Raw genomic sequence first — 17,980 nt, 5'->3', positions numbered from 1 at the left:
AAAAACAGGGAAATTAAAAAAAATGTTCAAGGCTCGCTCCTATTACAAGCGTAAACAAATGCATTTGGATATAGTTGGAATCAAAAAGTGGTATTTTCAAGTTGTTTTATTCACTGCAAATCTATCGAAGCGAGTGACGTCGAGCCGTACCCATTTGGCTTTGTGCAAGAGGCGTGCATGTCTACGGTACGAGATGATTCCATATGTATCTCGATACCGTTCAAGAATGGTAAATTTTCAACTTGAACTCTCATAAAAGACTATTTGATCAAAATGTCAATACATGGGGTGCGATACGATTCAAGGACGGCACATTTAGAAATTGAACAATTTTCTCTGGTTCAATCGAAAACCAATTTTCCGGTTCAGTTCGGTTTTCTTTACACCTCAATAATAATACATATGAGTAAAAGGAATTTGAGATAAGCTGTGCCAATATCAAAGCATTCACAATCGGTATCCAAGAAGTAGCTTTTACTTTCAAAAAGGTCGCTGACCCCTTGGCTCAACTCTAAACAAAATAAGTCGAAGAGAAAATTTCTGGATGATGAGGTTTGCAAATGTGTTTCATGTAACTATGGTATATAACAGTTTCCGTTTTAATAGACAGGCCACTTTAGTGAGAAAAATGAATGCATTTTCTTTCATATTTTCTTGAGTGGCCTACTTGCGTAAGTGTGAGGTAATAATTTCTAATCGAACCCATTTCTCTCTAATCGCGCCAACTATACTTGGACATTTCTGCTGGGCCATAAAAAGTGGCCTACGGAGTGTCAGTGGCCTACATTTGGGCCTCCGGTGCTGACTGATGAATGAACCTCAAAGTGGTTGGTGAGCAACTGCTGATCTCCAGACGGGGTCTTTAAACGCTTTAATATGATGAGGACAAAGACTTCTTTCTTTGCTCTTTAAAGGGATTGGGCTGCAACAGCTCAGCTTCACTGAGGTCCCACCGCAGGACGCAGTCTCATGGGCAGGTGGAGTTCATACAAACTCCCACCCCTGCGCATTCTCACCCAATACCACAAGTAGGACACAAAAGTCATCCAGCAGCTCAGCAAAAGACCACAATGCAATTTGATTTCTGGTCAAATTAGGTCAAATTTTGTTGTTTGCTCATTAGTTTGTTAGTTAGCAGACTGTGAACAGACAACTGCTGCCATTTTCGATTCTGGATGCCATGTGTGGTTCCTTTGACGATGTAGTGACTCAAACCACAACAACACATTTAGTGTATAAACACTCCTCTCAAATTCCACGCCGAAACACAATGTTCTTCCTTGACCGTATTGACCTTGACATAGGAAATCCTTCAGCATGCCCACACATCACAGGGACTGCATACTGACACATGGAAGTTATACACACACACCACAATTGAATAAGTTATTTCTTTGCCCACATGCCAACCATGCACAAAAGAAGTCACTTAGCATGCCCTAACATCACAGTGAGTGCATACAGGCAAATGTTCATGGATCAGATCAGCCTGTGATCGCGTTTCTGTTTTGATCAGTCGGTTAATGATCTTACACGTTAACAATTAACACTATATAATAAAAAATAATGACAATTTTGAGAGGAATATTTCATTCATTAAGATCTGCGATGTGTAATTGAAGTGTTCCCTTCTCTCACCCGTGGACCCCGCTTCCCCGTCTTTCCTGGCAAACCTGGAAGTCCTTGAAATCCCTGCAAAGAATGATGTCATATTAGTTCCTGTATATTTCATCTTTATGAGCCTGTCAATGTACTTGTGAAATGATGCCACATCAGGTGTCGATTGTTTTTTAATGAATGTCACATAAGCTATTAAGTTATTTAAATGCTATTACGTAAGTACCAGAAGGTAAGACTGTGGTAGAGAGAAATACTGGCAGGCCAGAAAATGTCTTATTAAGGGTGCAAGTGACCCTTACAAAGCCAATATTCCTCAAGGTAGTAAAGTCGCTTGTGACATATAGAACAGGCAAAGCAACACGCTTTAATGAAGGCCATTGGCCTGCTTTAAAACAATTTCATACATGGATTAGCAAGGCTCGGAAAGGTCAAACCTAATGAGGGATCTGAGGAACATGAGCTCGCTTGAGAAGCTAGCGGTGTTGGTTAGTTTCCCCATGGCCCTAGCAATAAGAAGAGGACGCTTGTTCTCAGGAAAATACAATAGGAAGTCATACAAAATGAAATACACTTTGCACAAAACTAAAAATGTTTGTTGTGTTGTTTGAAAGAGGGATTTTATGGGAATAGTATTATCTGAACCCACTATCAAATGAGTGTGTTTGAGAGTATCTTAGGGCTTGTCTTTTCCATGCAATCAAATTGATATTCAAGTTTCACTGCAATCGGCAAAAAATGTGTGAAAATGCTTAAATGCGCATGTCTCACCAAAAATGGTGATGTCACTTTTTAAATGTAACACTATCCATAGCAACTGCTTGACAGTTTTAAATCCCCTCTTTCTGCATACATGTTAGTTGTAATTGAAGACTTTGGTAAATGAGAAATTGACTCCTGTCCCTTACTGACTTTGGGCTAAGCCAGAAAAAACATGCCAGCTGGAAAGGCCGGAGCCGATATTCAACCCCAGAACCTCACAACTGTGAGGCACACCAATTAACCACTTTGTACTGCTGTTATTATGGTTCCAAAATCAAAGTCACTTATCATCAATGACTTTCTTAGTTTTATTAACACACTATGTGACATCTCTTGGTGGGTTTGAATTTCCCCTCATGGGCTCGATAAAGGATGATGTAAGTTTAACATGATTATAATTATAGAGTATAAAATATTTTTAAGGAAAAATGATAGTGTAGCAGTGCTACTTTCAGCTAGACTGCTGCAAAAGTTGGAGGATTTTTGGAAAAGTTGAAACTCAGTCTTGACAGAACACATTTAAATTATTTTCTTTTAGTTCAATTTACAAGTAGTGAAACAGACGCAGTGTCAAGAGCTTTCTGGGACAAATTGTACAGTTGCCATGGAAGTGTGTAAATTACATAAAAGCAGATGTCAGCGAGTTACATAGTCATGCGAAGCATCAGGAAGATGACCTTCACCACCCAGGTGATTGGCAGTGAATTTTGCTCTTATAGAAATAGTCTGAGTAGCGCGTAGAGCTGCGGTTTCCTTCACCACCACAGCAGGAAAGATTTATTTCAGACCTTTTTTTTTTTTTGGGTCAAACGTGCTAATGCACGGAAGGTCTCTTCAACAATGGAAAATGTGTGTAAGCGTTTTTTTGTATCGCGGGGAGGCAGCGAACAAGACTGCAATGGGCTTATTAATGTCAAGGGGGAACATGCTGATGCAGCTAAATGCTAACGCTCCAAAGCTATGCAAAGAGAAAAGTGAATATCAAACGCACTTATAGTTAATCTTTAATCTAAACCTCATATGCTGAGTAGCATTGTTTAAAATCAAATCTATGACTAAATAATGTCCAAAGAGTCTGTAGTTCAAAAGAAGATGAGAACCGGAAGCTAAGGCTATCCTAATGCTAGCTAGAAATTGAACAAGTGCTGGAATTGCGGAAGAGAACTAAAACCACACCAGCTATTTTTTTGTTCTCAAAATGACAAGTCATTTGCAGTAATTAACTCGATGCTATAATCAAACCAATTTCATAATATTTGTAGGCTATGCTCAGTAACAACTGGTTTTCATTACATTTTGCTACATGATTGTGCCTATGTCACTTTTACTTTTGATTTTTCATTTCCCTGGCATTTTTCTTTGAATCAACAATTTTGTCATGTGAGTTTGTATTGTATTTTTCCCCTGCCATTGAACATAGCCTATAATGTAGTGCAGGTAGCTTACAATATTTATATGAAAATTTTGGTATGGCGAAAGGTTGAGTTGGTCAGCACGGTGAACGAGTGGTTTGTATCTTTCCCTCACAGTTCTGAGGTTTGCAGTTCAAAGGTTGCTTTCTGGCTTATTTATTGTGGATTTAGCATGTATTTAGGATTGCTTTTGAGATGGAGCCTATCCCAGTGCCCCCCCTGGATTGGTCGACAGTCAGTCACAGGGCACATATAGGCAAACAAACTTTGACACAATGGGCAATTTAGAGTTTTCAGTAAGCATAACTAGCATGTTTTTTTTTTTTTTTTTTTTTTTAATAGGAGAGGAAGTCGGAGAGAACAACTCAACGCTGGAAGGCCTGAGCTGAGATTGAAACACCAACCCTCAGAACTGTGAGACGGATGTGCTAACCACTAGTTAGCGTACCTGCCTTACAGTAGGCCATTTCATTGATAACTAAACAAACACTTGACACTTTTGTGTCAAATAACATTTTGTTCCATGTTTACCATAGTAAATGCATGACATTTGTTCTAGCTCTTTAGTGTGTATGTATATGGTGTGGCTATATGTTTTTTTCTTTTTTTATCTGTGACAGAGCCTACACGTAGAGATTTAAAGGCATTTGACAATATTGGCATATTGTGTATGGGGTGCTCCAATTATCTCAACACAGAGATTATGCGGTTTCAAACCCCATTATTAGGACAAATCCACTTAACACACCTCAGACCAAATTTGTAATCTTACATGACATATGTGACTTATAAGAGATAAAAGACAAAAACGGCACCATTTTCTTTGTGTGTACCCGGCCTAAGGTGCAGTGCTAAACCAGCTCTTATAGGTGCTTGAAGTGGAAAAGAAAATGGAAAGCCTAATCAACTCCAAAATGTGCACATTTATTTCGCCAATCAAATAATAGCTGAAGTATTTCTACAAAAAAAAAAAAATTCTTGGTATTTTTACAGTGTGCACCAACTGGCATGCCTAAAGTAATGCCGCCAGTGTGCTTAAAGGCGATGCCTTTTTCTCTGTAGCTCCCTCTAAATTGGCTGAAACTGTAAGATATTTTTCAGTGTAAGTGTTCAATTGTGCATTCGTTCTAAAAGTAGGATTTCATCACACAGTCAGTCGGAAGAATCTAACACCTCAGTGACAGCCACTAAGGTAATAGAAATGCCAAGGATGTTTATAAGAGTGCCTATTTCTGGCAAATCTTACACGTAATTAAGAACAATAAACTGAAGTGAGGGAAAGCAAAAGTTCTAATTTGGACATATCATCATAGAGCGGCCCAGGTTTATAAAACCTCAAACACTAGAGACATGTTCGATATCCACGTCAACAGGATTAAAGCCTTGAGCTCGGTCTTGCTTACGAATGAGAACCAAAGTCGTATTACGGATTAGCCCGCATGGACACGGCAGCCAAGTGTTATGAAATGGTATAATTAATCATAATCATTTGTAAAATAAACAATACGCTGACAGAACTGTACCATGAGCTCTCACACACAGGTTTGAAAGAAGTGACTTATTGTATACACACTCACCCGAGGTCCTGGTTCTCCCTTAAGTCCAGGTGGTCCTGCCAACAGTGAGACGAGGGTCGGTTCAAGGGCGAATGTTTGGACGTCATCTATGGCTGCAGGAGTGACCGGAATAACTGGCATGGTATGGTTATCATGCACACTGGTTACTTTGGGATCATTTTTTGGGGGCGCAACGTTGGGCATTTGCTGGAGAAAGTAGGATTTTGAGGAGGATGCCTGTGTGGTCTCGCTTGTGGTCTGAAGTTTGGGCTCCGGTAGTCTAGTAGAGGTTGGTACATCTGTGAATCCGTGCCCACCAAAGGAGTGGACCTCTCTTTGCTTTGTGTCGGTGCCTGTCTGCAAAGGTAATTTCCGATTTGGTGGTGTCGGATTGGTCCAAAGAGTTGAGGTTTCAGTGGGTCTCTCCAACCCTGGATGGTCCACTTGACTGACAGCAACAGCAGGTTCAGGAGTCCAATAGATAGATGTCTCATTCCAAATTAGCAAATGATCACTTGGAACAGCAACAAATCCCTCAGATGAGAAGGAAGTAGGTTTTGGAGTAGTTTGGGATAACTCTGTCAATGCCAGAGCTGTTGTATGAGTTATGTTTGGATCTATGGACATCAGAGGTAGCAGGGGTGCAAAGACAGGCCGATACGTATCGGCTTCTCTGCAATGTTTCTTAATGTAATTACAATAGTGATGAGCTGCCTCTGCTGACGGATAGATGTCGAATTGGCAGATGGCGCCTTCAAACGGCACCGCATTATGGTTGGTTTTACCGAGTAGGAACGAGCCCTCCAGATCAAGCCTTTCCACTTTTTGGGCTTTGAAATCTGCATGAAGGCTTCTGTTCCCGCAAGATGTGTGCAAGGACACCCGGTGGCCTCTGACTTCCAAGGCCAAACTGTGCCACCGGCCATCATGAACATCATAGTCGAATGCGACAGAGTTCCTGTGGCCCGCGTAAAAAAGGACCTTGCCCGGTATGAACTGTACACCGAGCTGCACTCTCCCTCTCTTGGACACAGCGGAGAAAAGAAAGGCGCTGTTGATGCGGTGAACAGAGAGACTGAGAATCAGAGAGAGATTGGCGGTGGTGTAAGAAGCTGGGATGGCAGTGCGCAGAGGCACCTGGATGCGCGCCCTCGGGGTGAGAATAACACCGGACTTGAAGGGGATGACTCCATTCGGGATGGATGGAGCGCTCCAAGATGTCGACCCGCCTGCCCTTTGCCCAGAGAGACTGAGCTGCTGCAGAATATCGACATCTTCAAAACATACAGAGAGGAGAAGTCAGCGACTTCATACCACAAACATCAGACCCAAAAAACACAAGAGGAGAACTTTTGTTTTTTTTCTGTTGCATGCACTGAATACAAGTTTGGTATTCTGCAACTCCAGAAAATATTCAGTTCAGAGGGCTTTATAAATATCCTGATGGTCTGTTTGTTTATTTGCATCTTTCCTGTCCAATGACTCAGTTCCACCACCAAAAACAGATGTCGGAAGTTACTATAAAAGTCACACTGTAAAAAAACTAAATCTAACCAAGATTAAATATATATACACAAGGCCAAATATGCTCGCTGTCTGCCTCAATATTTTTTCTTGCTAAGCAGTTTTTGTATGCCGTATTTTTCGGACTATAAGGCACACTTAAAATCCTTTCGTTTGCTAAAAAATCGACAGTGAGCCTTATAATCGGCTGCGCCTTATGAATGGATGTCAGGTGGAACTGGAATGAAGTTTGAATTATTTGCTGCTGATTTCCCTGAATGTCAAGTAATGCGTCTTATAACCCAGTGCGTCCTTTATATGTAAATTTCCCCAAAATAGACCTGTGCCTTATAATCCGGAAAAAGTGCGGTATGGCAATTTCACTTGCTAGATTTTCTTTCAGAGTCCTAACGCGATTATAACTGGTTTACTGTTATGAGTTTCTAACGAGTTAGATTACGTTAATGATAGACTATAACATATCTGAATTTTCGGACTTCAGTGGCACTGGCATCTCATGAGAGGCAGACATGCGTAATTGTGCCATATTTCAGCATTTAATCAGGCTGCATCTTGCTCGTTAGTTTTGTAGATTTTGATCAAATTCATCATCCTCATCTGGAAACATCCTGTGTGTGTCGAATATTCTTTAGCCCCAGTTGAATTATTCCCTGGTGAGTTTCATTTCCGACATCTCAATGTTCACTTGTAAAATTATGGAAGAATTTCAATGCCTCTTTGTATAAATACTGGGGAAAATAATGTCATCAACCCCAAACTAATGACTAAACTGCCAACCGTCATAATAAGAAAAACTGAAAATCTGATTTCAATTTCAAAGCTGACGCATCAGTCAATACTGTATTCAAAAGTCTGGCATAAAAAAATTTGAGTCTCCAGCATGGAACTGTAGCCTCTGGTGTGGTGCTGTCAAACAAAGGCGCTGTGTTTAGCTTCAAGAGGTCGGAAAATCATCCAGGGCCAATCAGCTCATCTTGGATACTGTACGCTAATCCACTCGGTACGTGCCGTGCCGCAACTCCAAGCTCATATAAAGAACTAAAATATGCGTGGGTTTTCGCTCCGGAGAATGCAAAGGGAAAGCTGCTTTAAAAAATAAATTCAGAGCTGAGCAGAGGAGAAATAAATGTAGTCCCAGTAGGAAGAAGGGAAACCATGCGCAGTCACCGTGTGCAGACAGCAGGTGAGTCGCCCCCCCAATTAAAAATACATATCTTACAGGAACTGAGAAGAAAAACAGCCTTGCATATTTCAAACGAAGTACAGATTTGAATTGTTAATATTCAAATACATTTGGTCTTTTATCCAATCATCCACCATGATCTACTTTTACAGCTTTGCCAGTGTAGTGAACTGCCTGAGACTTCCTTCCACCTCCTGCTGAAGCACAAGAAATGGGAATGTCCGCAAAAATAAAAAGAAGAAAAAAACAGGCAACAACTTCATTTAACTAAAAACAATCAGTCTGGCATTAATGTCATTGTCATTACCGTTACGTTCTTGTTGCCCTTGTCTTATAATTGTTTAAAAAACGTTTATTTGATTACAACCGTATACTGGTCTAAATTATACTACAGTGAATTTTTAATATCCGTTTTAGTAGATAAACCAAATATCAGCTGGGTTAGCCTCCAGCTCATCCGGGATGAGTGCTACACAAGATAACCGGATAGCTCAGCTAGATCTCGACGGTTAAACAGTTTCTTTATGTGTTATCTGGAGCCTGAATTGGAATCAGAGTAATCAGAAAATTGAAACTGCTTCGATAAATCCTCCGACGGGTCCATTTTTTTTTTTTGCAGCCAGGGTAGAGGGGAACCGTAGTTTGTCGCAGCTGACTTCAGGCGAAAGGTGAACTGCACCCTGGACTGATTGTCAGTCAGTTGCAGGGCACATAACGGTGAATAACCAGTCATTTCACATTCACACCGTCACTGAGTGGGAACTGAAGAAGGACACCTGCACCGAACTCAGGCAAATGTAAATGTCATGTAGACATAGCGTATGGTGTTTTGTTGCCCCGTCTGTACTAATTGTTTCCATTCATGATCAAAATAAAAACACACGTGTTTGTTCTGGAAATACTCACTTTGGGCCAGTGTGAGAGAGCAGGTACAACAGAGAATCACCCAAATAATCAGGACTCTTCTAGGACACATAAAAAAAAACAAAAAACTTTTTAATACAAATCATCCATTCATCCAAGTCTGGTCACCTGTTGAGCTTGGAGTTTAAACTCATGCATACCTATGGTCATTCTACAGTCTTTAAAGTATCAATCATGCATGAGTTTTTGTTTTGAGGACCAAGCAGGAAGTCAGAATCATACCTGAGAGTGTACACAAACTCCAAATAGTAAGTAAGTAATCACACTGTGTGATCGTGATTGACTGGCGACCGGCCCAGGGTGTAGTCTAGTCATTCCCTGAACAGAATAAATACTCTGGAAAATTGATCGCCAAACAATCGACTCATCTTCCTCACCTTACCAGCTTTTCCAGGCTCGGGGTCACCCTTATTTTTAATGGACGGGCATTTTGGTAAAATTACAACGTTGCTATTTTGAGGCGATCTCCCATCAGACTACTAACCAGTTCTCACCCTGCTTATCTTCTGAAATCTGATGTGATCGGACATTCTCATAGTAATAGTATGGATAATCAAATATCAATCTGATCATCAAAAGTTTTGGCTAGTGTCCCATGGGGTCAAGTGATTATGGATCCATGTTTTCACCCAGATGGCCTCTGTTTGACTCCTGGAATGGCAATCTGCCTTCGGTGGTGGTGGCTCATGTGAAAGTTGTGGCTTGAGAACTTCGGTTGAACGAAAAATCCTTGTGGACATTTCCTCATTGGACACTTAGAAGGATTAATCGGCAAAAGCAGGAAAGCCCACACTTGCCTCTGTCTGGCCACTTTGTCCAGCTCTTCCTGTGGGATCCTGAGGCAATCCCTTGCCAGCCTCTCCAGAGTATCTTGGGTCTTCCCCATGGTCTCCTCCCGGTAGAATGTGCCTGGAAAACCTCATCAGGGAGGCGGGTCCAGGAGATAGCCTAACCCAATGCCTGAGCTACCTCATCTGACTAGTCTCAATGCGGAATAGCATCCAGATTGCTCAGACACATTTTTTTCCTGAAATTTCATCAGAACCGCCAGCTCCTTATGGGATATCACCACCCTCCACTTCTACCGCACTCCATTTGATTGATTCTCACATTATTTAAACTAACATTGTATAGCATCAGAATTTGTGACAAATGTTTCGCACTCGGCATCCATTGCAGCCTGATCATCACGGTGGTCCCTTCTCAAGGTTTCTGAATTTTCTCCAGGTGGAGTTTTAAGTTTTTCCTTGTCCTCCTGGGGGTTAAGATCAGTGGATGACTCCTGTGGGCCTGAGAAGTCCGAAGAGACTTTTTTGTGATTATGGGCTATATAGATAAATGTGACTTGACTTGACACCCTTGTGAACAATAGAAGATCCCTTGCTGCTTTTATTTAAAATAATCTCAGATGGTAATCACGCTACCATCTACACAAATACTAGCCAGTGGATAGACGTGTTAAGTCTCATCGTAAAATCCCTGAAAAGCACCGTCCCCCAGACTGTGAACAACTGAACACAATCATCTTGGTTATTTCAGTCAATACGCTTGCTTTCATTGACAGACTTCAACCTCCAATTTAATGTTTATGTTTTATAGGAGTCAACAGCAGTATGCTGCTCGCTTAGTTATTTCCCATGCTAGGTGATAACTGTGGTGTTGGCTTCACACACAATTTTCTTTCTTTCTTTCTTTTTTAAAGCTTCTTTTACAGTCCCGTGGCTGATAATGTGGTTGTGTGTGGCTCGCTAACAGCACTTGTAATGCAGGAAGTTTATTACATTTGTGGTTTTTCCCAGAGAGCTGCTGCAAACCAGCGGTCAAACCACTCCACTGGCAGTAAATCTGAACTCAGGAATCCCTCTCCCTCCCTCTCTCTCTTTCTTAGCTATATTAAATGAAAAAAGAAAAGTGGGTGTGCACTCCACTCCTACTGTATGTACAGTAGTGTACACTAATGATGAGTGGATATGATGCAACACTTTTCTCCCCCTTCTCTCCTCCCTTTTTTGAAGGGAGAAGGGTAGCCAATAAACAGATGATGCACAGCGTGGGAGGAGACATGAGGAGAGCTTATCTCCTCCTCTCATACATCTTTTTTTTTTTTTTAAACACAAATTCCCAGCTGAGCTGCCAAAACGGGACGTTGAAAACTGCCCTGCAACTTCCAATCAAACTTTTTCCACATTTGACATTTACTTGAGGTTTTAGAGTAGTTCGGTGTGCTTAGTTCATATTATTTAAAGTTAATAAGAGGTGATGGTGGATATCCATTAGGTTCATTGTATTTCATGCAAGCGGAAATAAGATACAAAAGTGCGGCAGTGACTCACCCCCCGGCTCCTTTGAGTTCGGAGTGCAGGGCATTGTCCGGCTCCATTGCGGTTACTTCATTCTTTCTTGGGGGGCTTCACTCCTGTCCGGATGAGACGGAGGAGCTCTTTCCATCCCGGGTTGCAATTGTTTGGAAAAAAAAAAATCTAATTCAAGTTTGCATGATAAACGCAGTCTGTCACTCTTCCACCTGCGCGCTTTCCGTGCGCCTTTTTGGATCGCAGTCACGCCGGCATTGCGCGCGCCTGAGTGTGTTGTGAGCGTGCAGGCTTCCCGAAAATGAAAGTTTCTTGTGTGAGTGAGGGGGAGAAGAGAGTGCGCGTGTGTGTGTCGGGGGTGTGGGGGGATGCCTCCCTCTGTCGCGCTGTGGAGCTGCAGCCGGGACTTGAAGGTGTGTCCTCCTCCCTCATGCAGTGTGCAGCCCCCTCAAACTCCTGCTGGGGGGCTCGCCGAGCTCCTCTTGAATTTGTGAGTGTAGATTTACAAAAAGTGTCTTTACGGGTTCTCAACGAGGATGATGAATGAATCAAAACCCATAAAGACCTCAGGTTACTCATCATCAAGTTATGCAATTGAAATTGAATTTCTTGGCGTTGTTACAGATGCCAAGTTATGGTGGTAAGCACAAATAGAAAATGTTAAAGTAAAACTGTATGTATCCTTTATAGACCATTTATAGGACCTCCTAAAAAGGGAATCATTACACACATTTTTTACTGCCATTCCTGACCTATTGCATGGAGAGATGGGGAAATACATATAAAACAAATACACAGACTATCTATAAACTTAAAAAAAAACCTATACGAATTATCAACCATTCAAATTATATAGAACCAACAAATCCATTATTTAACACATTAAACACTCTTGAATTTCACGGCTTGGTAGAATTTAAAACATCTCAAATAATGAAAAAAAGCATACAATAAGCAACTCTGCCATAGTATTCAGAAGCTATTTGAAATCAAAGAGGGTTGTTGTAATGACATAAGGGACACAAATGACTTAAAAAAATAATTACTTCTAATTTCTAATTACTACATTTTTTTGTGATTAAACGGATGGCAAATTATCACCGTTTACCACTTTTTTAATCTTGTGCAACTGAAAATTTTGCACCCTCCACCAACCCCCCTCCCCTACAGTGAAGTTATTTATCTTCTCTTCTATTGTTATTTATTTTGAGTAAATCAGATCAGGGTCCTACTGGAGGGGCAAACCTATAAAAAAAAATAAAATAAAAATACCATCAGTCTTAAAACAAATTGATAAAATGAGAAATTAGGGTACTATAATGTACCAGATTGGATGTTTAGGGCAGAGATTGCAGTTTGTTTTTTCTTTGGCTTTTTTGTGGATTGTTCCAGTTATTTTAAAAAGAAGACGAGAAGTGAAAAGAATATACGAATTGGCTGAGTCATATTCAAAGCAAACTTGTTTTTACACTTGTACTTGTAAGACACTTGAGAACATTAGATGTCAGTCTTGTTCTCACACGCTGCAATTGTCCGCGAAGTGAGCCAAAGAGCCAAACACACATATTATAGCCTATATTGCATTTGGCATATGTTGTCTTAGCTTTTTCCGAACAATGTTAGTGGTTGAGGTTCAGTGCAATTCGTACAAGTTTGGACTGAGTTGACCGCAGCTGCATTTACTGTGCAAACCTCCTTGCACATTTTACATCCTGCACCACAAAACCACAATTTCCCCAAGATGTCCAGCTGAAAGGATATTTTTAAAAAAATCTTGAGAGGGATTAATATTGTTGAAGTTATATTATTGAAAGGTACTCATTGAATATTATAGAAAATGAATGTCTTCAAGAATAATACACACACACACACAGACACATATTATATTGTGGCCTTCAACGCTTTCGCTGCTGGCCTAACATAATCAAGAAAAAAAATTATCATATTCTTCACATTGATGTCATATTATATCATAGCGCTGTATTTTTAGGTGAGAGTTTTTGTCCAATCAGAATTCCGCTAGCTCGTGTTGCTAGGCAGGTTTCGCAATACCAGTAGCGCGCACTATTCTTTCCGAGGCCTTCAGATGCAATTGTGCCGACATCTCTTCTTTCAAAGTCAAGACTTACAGATTTGATAGACAGTTGCGATAGCCAATCAGATCACAAGTTGGTTACAGTGCGCGTTCTCGCCGGGCTTACGCTGAAGGCGATGAACGCGTTTTGTGATTGGATACTCACTCGTGAGGGGGCAGCGCTATGCGGAATCAACAGTCAGAACTGTCGAACGTTCGAAAATCAAAAATTTATTCTTGCTTTTTAAGACACACCTGCGAGGCCATTTTTAAGACGGAACTTTCAAGAAGAAGCTTGGTCGTGCAACACTCAGTAGTGCGTAAGTGTTCGTCTGTATATTATTTCTCCAGCCGTGGTGTCATAAATGACGGTATTATGAGGGGGATTTATTCAAGTAGGACTAAGTAACTAAGTAGGACTTAACTGAAGGCCCAGGTGAACCCATACTGCTACTTTCTTAACCTGGGTACAGTATGCATGAGATTTTATTTTATTTCTTGTGGCTGGACACGCCATTTGTCATCTTGATCTATTGGACAGATGAATGCGTTTGCAAACACTTATTTTGCGGTCAGGTCCACTTACTCATTTTGCACCACCGTTTCAAAAATGACATCACAAGGTGTCAACGCATGGACTGCCTATTTATGGCAACTTTCTTTCCAGAACACGTCTTTTCTTGCCGCAGTGACAGAGATGTGTTGCAGGCCAGCGCGGCCCCGCTCGTGTGCTGTGAAATTCCTCCGCAGGAGAAAGCCCTCGTTGACCCGCTGTGACAGCGTCCGAGGGGAAACCCAACAGAGCGCCGATTCAGCTGCCTGCAACTGGATCCCGCCTCTCTATGCAGAGGGCCTGGCCCCTCCCCTCCCCGTGCAACCACTGTGACCCAGGAAGGTGGACCATGCCTGTCACCTTCAAAGAATGCCTCCCACGTACTTCATCTTGTGGGGGACCCAAGAGCGATAAGTACTGTATATGCATGGGAGAAGAGTGTTGTTGATTCTCAGGTCCTGTGATTGACAGGGTACTGGAAAAAAAAGTATTTTCCTGTGGGCCTCAAATTCCTAGTTTATTGGAACACAATGACGGGCCGTGCATTCGGTACCTGGGCCTTCAGTGGGGATTTATACGATTTAATCCACCTCTTAATACTATAAATAGAAACCAATACGGTAGAAAATATGCTGTAAAGCAGCACACGACTGTGGCACATTCAACATCTGGAGGACATCAGAGTCATTATTTCTCTGAAAGAGTTCAAAGCAAACACGGTGCATTGGCATTTAGCTGTTATGCTGCATGCAAACTGAATAAGAGGCCAACAGAACTAAAGTTAGACACCAGTGGAAGATGCTTTTAAATCCATACAAATTTTTCCCTCCATATCTATGATTCAGATCTTTTAGAGCACTTCTAAAGTGATTTTTTTAGAAAAATCAACATTGCAATGTACATTTTTTTCACAATTTTAGTAAACCACTTTTTATTTCTTTACCTTGCGTTTAAATGTCATGAATTATTCTCGTATCCCAGCATGTCTTTGTCGCTCTCTGCTCACCACGCATACCACCACCTGCAAGCTCCAGTCCAGTTGTTGTCTATTCCTTAAACGTGGCCTGACCTCAAGTACACAACACCAGCAGAGGACTCAGTCTCTCCCCATTTGACGAGCAGGTTACAAAATATGCTTAACATGTGTTTCCTGCTGTCAGTGGTAGAGAGGGGGTTGTGGTCTCATGCGTATCATCACGGTGGTCTTGACGTGACATCTCTTTTCATGTTGGCCCACGGGGCCATCTTCGGTCTAATCCAAGCGAAAAACCATTGGCTGTAACCAAAAACTCTAGAGGGGAGAGGAACTAAACAGTTATTCAATATGAGCATATTTATTTGATACAAGTTGACTTTCTCTTTAAATCACACGTGAGCGACATACCGTCCATCTTCCTTGTGCATAAATATTGACAGGTGTCTCTGTGGACTCCAGACGGTTGCTGGGTAAGTGAAGTCAGACGTTGTTAAGCATTTCAGAAGTCTGGATGACGTCGTACGAAATTTGTGATCAAATCCATCAATCAAATTATTGTGATATAGTAGCAGTCTCTGTGGTCTATTTTTTGGGGGCTTTCAAAGGTTTTTAAAATTCTCTGGTGGGTTGGATCATCACCGACCTTACCTATAACATATGCAGCAGTTTCATTCTTCATGAGTAGTCTTTGTTTACCAACCAACTATTCACGCTCACATTTACACCTTCGGACTAATTAAAATGATCTTTTAACCTAGCTTGCATGTGCTTAAATATGAAACCTATATGAAATGCGGTCAATCTAAATCAGGCATGGGCAAACTATGGCCCAGGGGCCACATGCGGCCCATTAAATGTTTTAATTCTGCCCTCCGAACCTGAAAAAGATTAATTGAACAAACCTTGTTAATGTTTTATTTTCTGAATACTGTGGTTTTTCAGTGAGATATATATATTGTTGTGATGCTTTTGTTCACTTTTATTTAAAATGAAATGTATTTTTTTTCTCCGATGAAGTGAGGTCACCAAAACACTCCATCCATCTGCTCCAGGTCCGGTCCCTCTGTCATATTTTAGAACCCTTTGCGGCTCGCCAATCAAAAAGTTTGCCCACCAATGATCTAAACTATTGACTGAGTTACGTGTAAAGTCAAGTAGTCAGTAAAGTAACTGAGTTACTTTTTCACGGAAAGAGTGGCAACACGGGTGTTGATACGCAAACCACACTTCTTCAATCTACGTCTACTGTGAGCCTTTTCTGGTTCCTGTCTGTTTTTTAGTCTAGATCCACTGGTGTTCTGGTCTGCTGCTGATGGAAGCCCGTCACCTAAACACACCGCCTTTTGTCTGTCGCTGGGAATTGAGGCCATCTGATTGCAGCAAGCTTCATCCCAGCCAAGAAACAGCTGGCTCCAATAAGAGCATGCCCCCCGGCACTGTTTACTCATTCCATACGTTACAACAGGAAATTTAACATCAGCCAGTGGACTCCAGTATGACTAAATTTAATAGCGGGCTTTGCTTAAAAGGGCTGCTGCTCCCAGATGAGAAATTTAAGTTGTTTTAAATGATTGATTATCAGTCGCTAATGGCGCATAGTTGGTCAGTCCTGTCAACCGAGTGCTGATTAGTAAAAAAAAAAAAAAAAAGTAGTCTGATATGTTTATATTTATATTTATCTTTTTGTGATATGTGATGCAATGTTTTGAAATGGTTGAATGTTTAATTTATTTCTGATTTAAGTCATTTTTATCTGCTCTCTGTTATACTTTGGCAGCGTTAATTGCAAAATATTAGGAACAGAATGCAGAAGCTCGTCCCTGATATTCCATAGTTGGGGAATCTTTTTTTCCTATTTGAATTGCTCTTACGTATTACACTGATTATGATAATGGAAGAACCAATTTACATTCTGGAGTATATTTTATTTGCACACCACACACTTGCAAGGAGAAACACCAGGAGGGCTTCTGATTACCAGTTACTTGCTCAAAGTAACTTGTGTTGTAGTCAGGATGTAGACTAGCAGATGTTAACTTCCAAAATTTTGCATTGGCTGGGAATCAAACCCAGATCAAGTGCTTAGAAGGCAGCTATTCTAACCATTATTCCATCAACGCTTATATTAATATTAACCATGTCCCAGGGTAAATCAAATTCAATTGATCAGGAAAATTGATATTTGGGCTTTTTAGGAAATTGTAGCTGATGTAAAAATGTAAAAACTATAAAATGGACTAAAATGGAAAATTAATGAGTTCTTAACGAGTTAAAGCCTTGACCTTTTATTGTTACGTATGATCCTTAATTGGCATTGTACTGTCTTGTTGTGTCTTGTTTTCTGTGCTGTTCTTGCTATACGTGCTTTGGCCTCTTAGGGGCAGTGTAGTGCATACATGCAGATGACGCACCTAGAAGACGGCGATTCAAAGACCAGAAGAAGAGGTCGCAGTCTCCCAAGTTAAAGGCTCCGTGGATTCTTTTAAAATTGAAAACAGCAACAGCATCACATGAGGATATGAAGGAGCCCTCAGGTAAGCACAGCGGTGCTATGAATTTATATATCCAAATATCTATCTACCATAAAAAAAAAATCACATTTGAGATATTGTACTTTCAATGGTGTTGAAAGATATGTCAAGATTTGTGTGTCAGATTTTAGCTGTGTTGAATTGAAATGTACAAGTTGTGCAATTATTTGTTGTGTGATTTGTAAAAGTCGGCGTACCAACTACAGTAATTTTGTTTGTTGTTGGGATTGAATTTGAAATGCTGCAATAATAAATATATTTGCATGAAGTATTTTAAAAACTTGAGACATATTTATTTATTGTACATTTAGAACAGATATATGCGGCTAAATCATCTGTTTTTCACTAACAAGTTAAATTTCTGTATTTTTTGATCAGGAAACTGAGATTAGTTATCATTTTCTTTTTTATCCTTTCATTTTGGAGAAATTAGGATATAAGTGACAACTTGAAAAACGGCTGCTTTTAATGGCCACACCACCCTCCATGTTTCGCTGGAGTCGTTCAAGGGACCGATTACAAACTCTCCATTGGAAATCATTGGACTTTCAGTGAT

The 17,980-nt window shown here is 40.7% G+C and overlaps 2 protein-coding genes across 2 annotated transcripts in view; one reads left to right on the top strand and one right to left on the bottom strand.

Annotated features, from left to right (window-relative positions):
• LOC148344095 (uncharacterized) overlaps window positions 1-11,654 on the bottom strand; it is a 51,703-nt gene extending 40,049 nt beyond the window's left edge. The window contains exons 1-4 of the mRNA XM_088293100.1: window positions 11,312-11,654; window positions 8,961-9,019; window positions 5,369-6,621; window positions 1,639-1,692 (exon numbers count right to left, since the gene is read on the bottom strand). Coding sequence (XP_088149226.1) covers window positions 1,639-1,692; window positions 5,369-6,621; window positions 8,961-9,019; window positions 11,312-11,358 — 1,413 coding nt within the window. The 5' untranslated portion in view covers window positions 11,359-11,654. The remainder of the gene's footprint in view (window positions 1-1,638; window positions 1,693-5,368; window positions 6,622-8,960; window positions 9,020-11,311) is intronic.
• Window positions 11,655-17,353: 5,699 nt separating this feature from the next.
• The window catches only part of LOC148344093 (uncharacterized), a 33,868-nt gene continuing 33,241 nt past the window's right edge, over window positions 17,354-17,980 (top strand). The window contains exon 1 of the mRNA XM_088305765.1: window positions 17,354-17,427. The gene's annotated coding sequence lies outside the window, so the exon portion shown is untranslated. The remainder of the gene's footprint in view (window positions 17,428-17,980) is intronic.

This window comes from Idiotropiscis lumnitzeri, chromosome 1 (genome assembly GCF_059441095.1).
Source record: "Idiotropiscis lumnitzeri isolate Australia: NSW breed Sydney's pygmy pipehorse chromosome 1, RoL_Ilum_1.0, whole genome shotgun sequence".
Classification (NCBI taxonomy): Eukaryota; Metazoa; Chordata; class Actinopteri; order Syngnathiformes; family Syngnathidae; genus Idiotropiscis; species Idiotropiscis lumnitzeri.
This window is presented reverse-complemented; position numbering and strand designations above follow the sequence as displayed.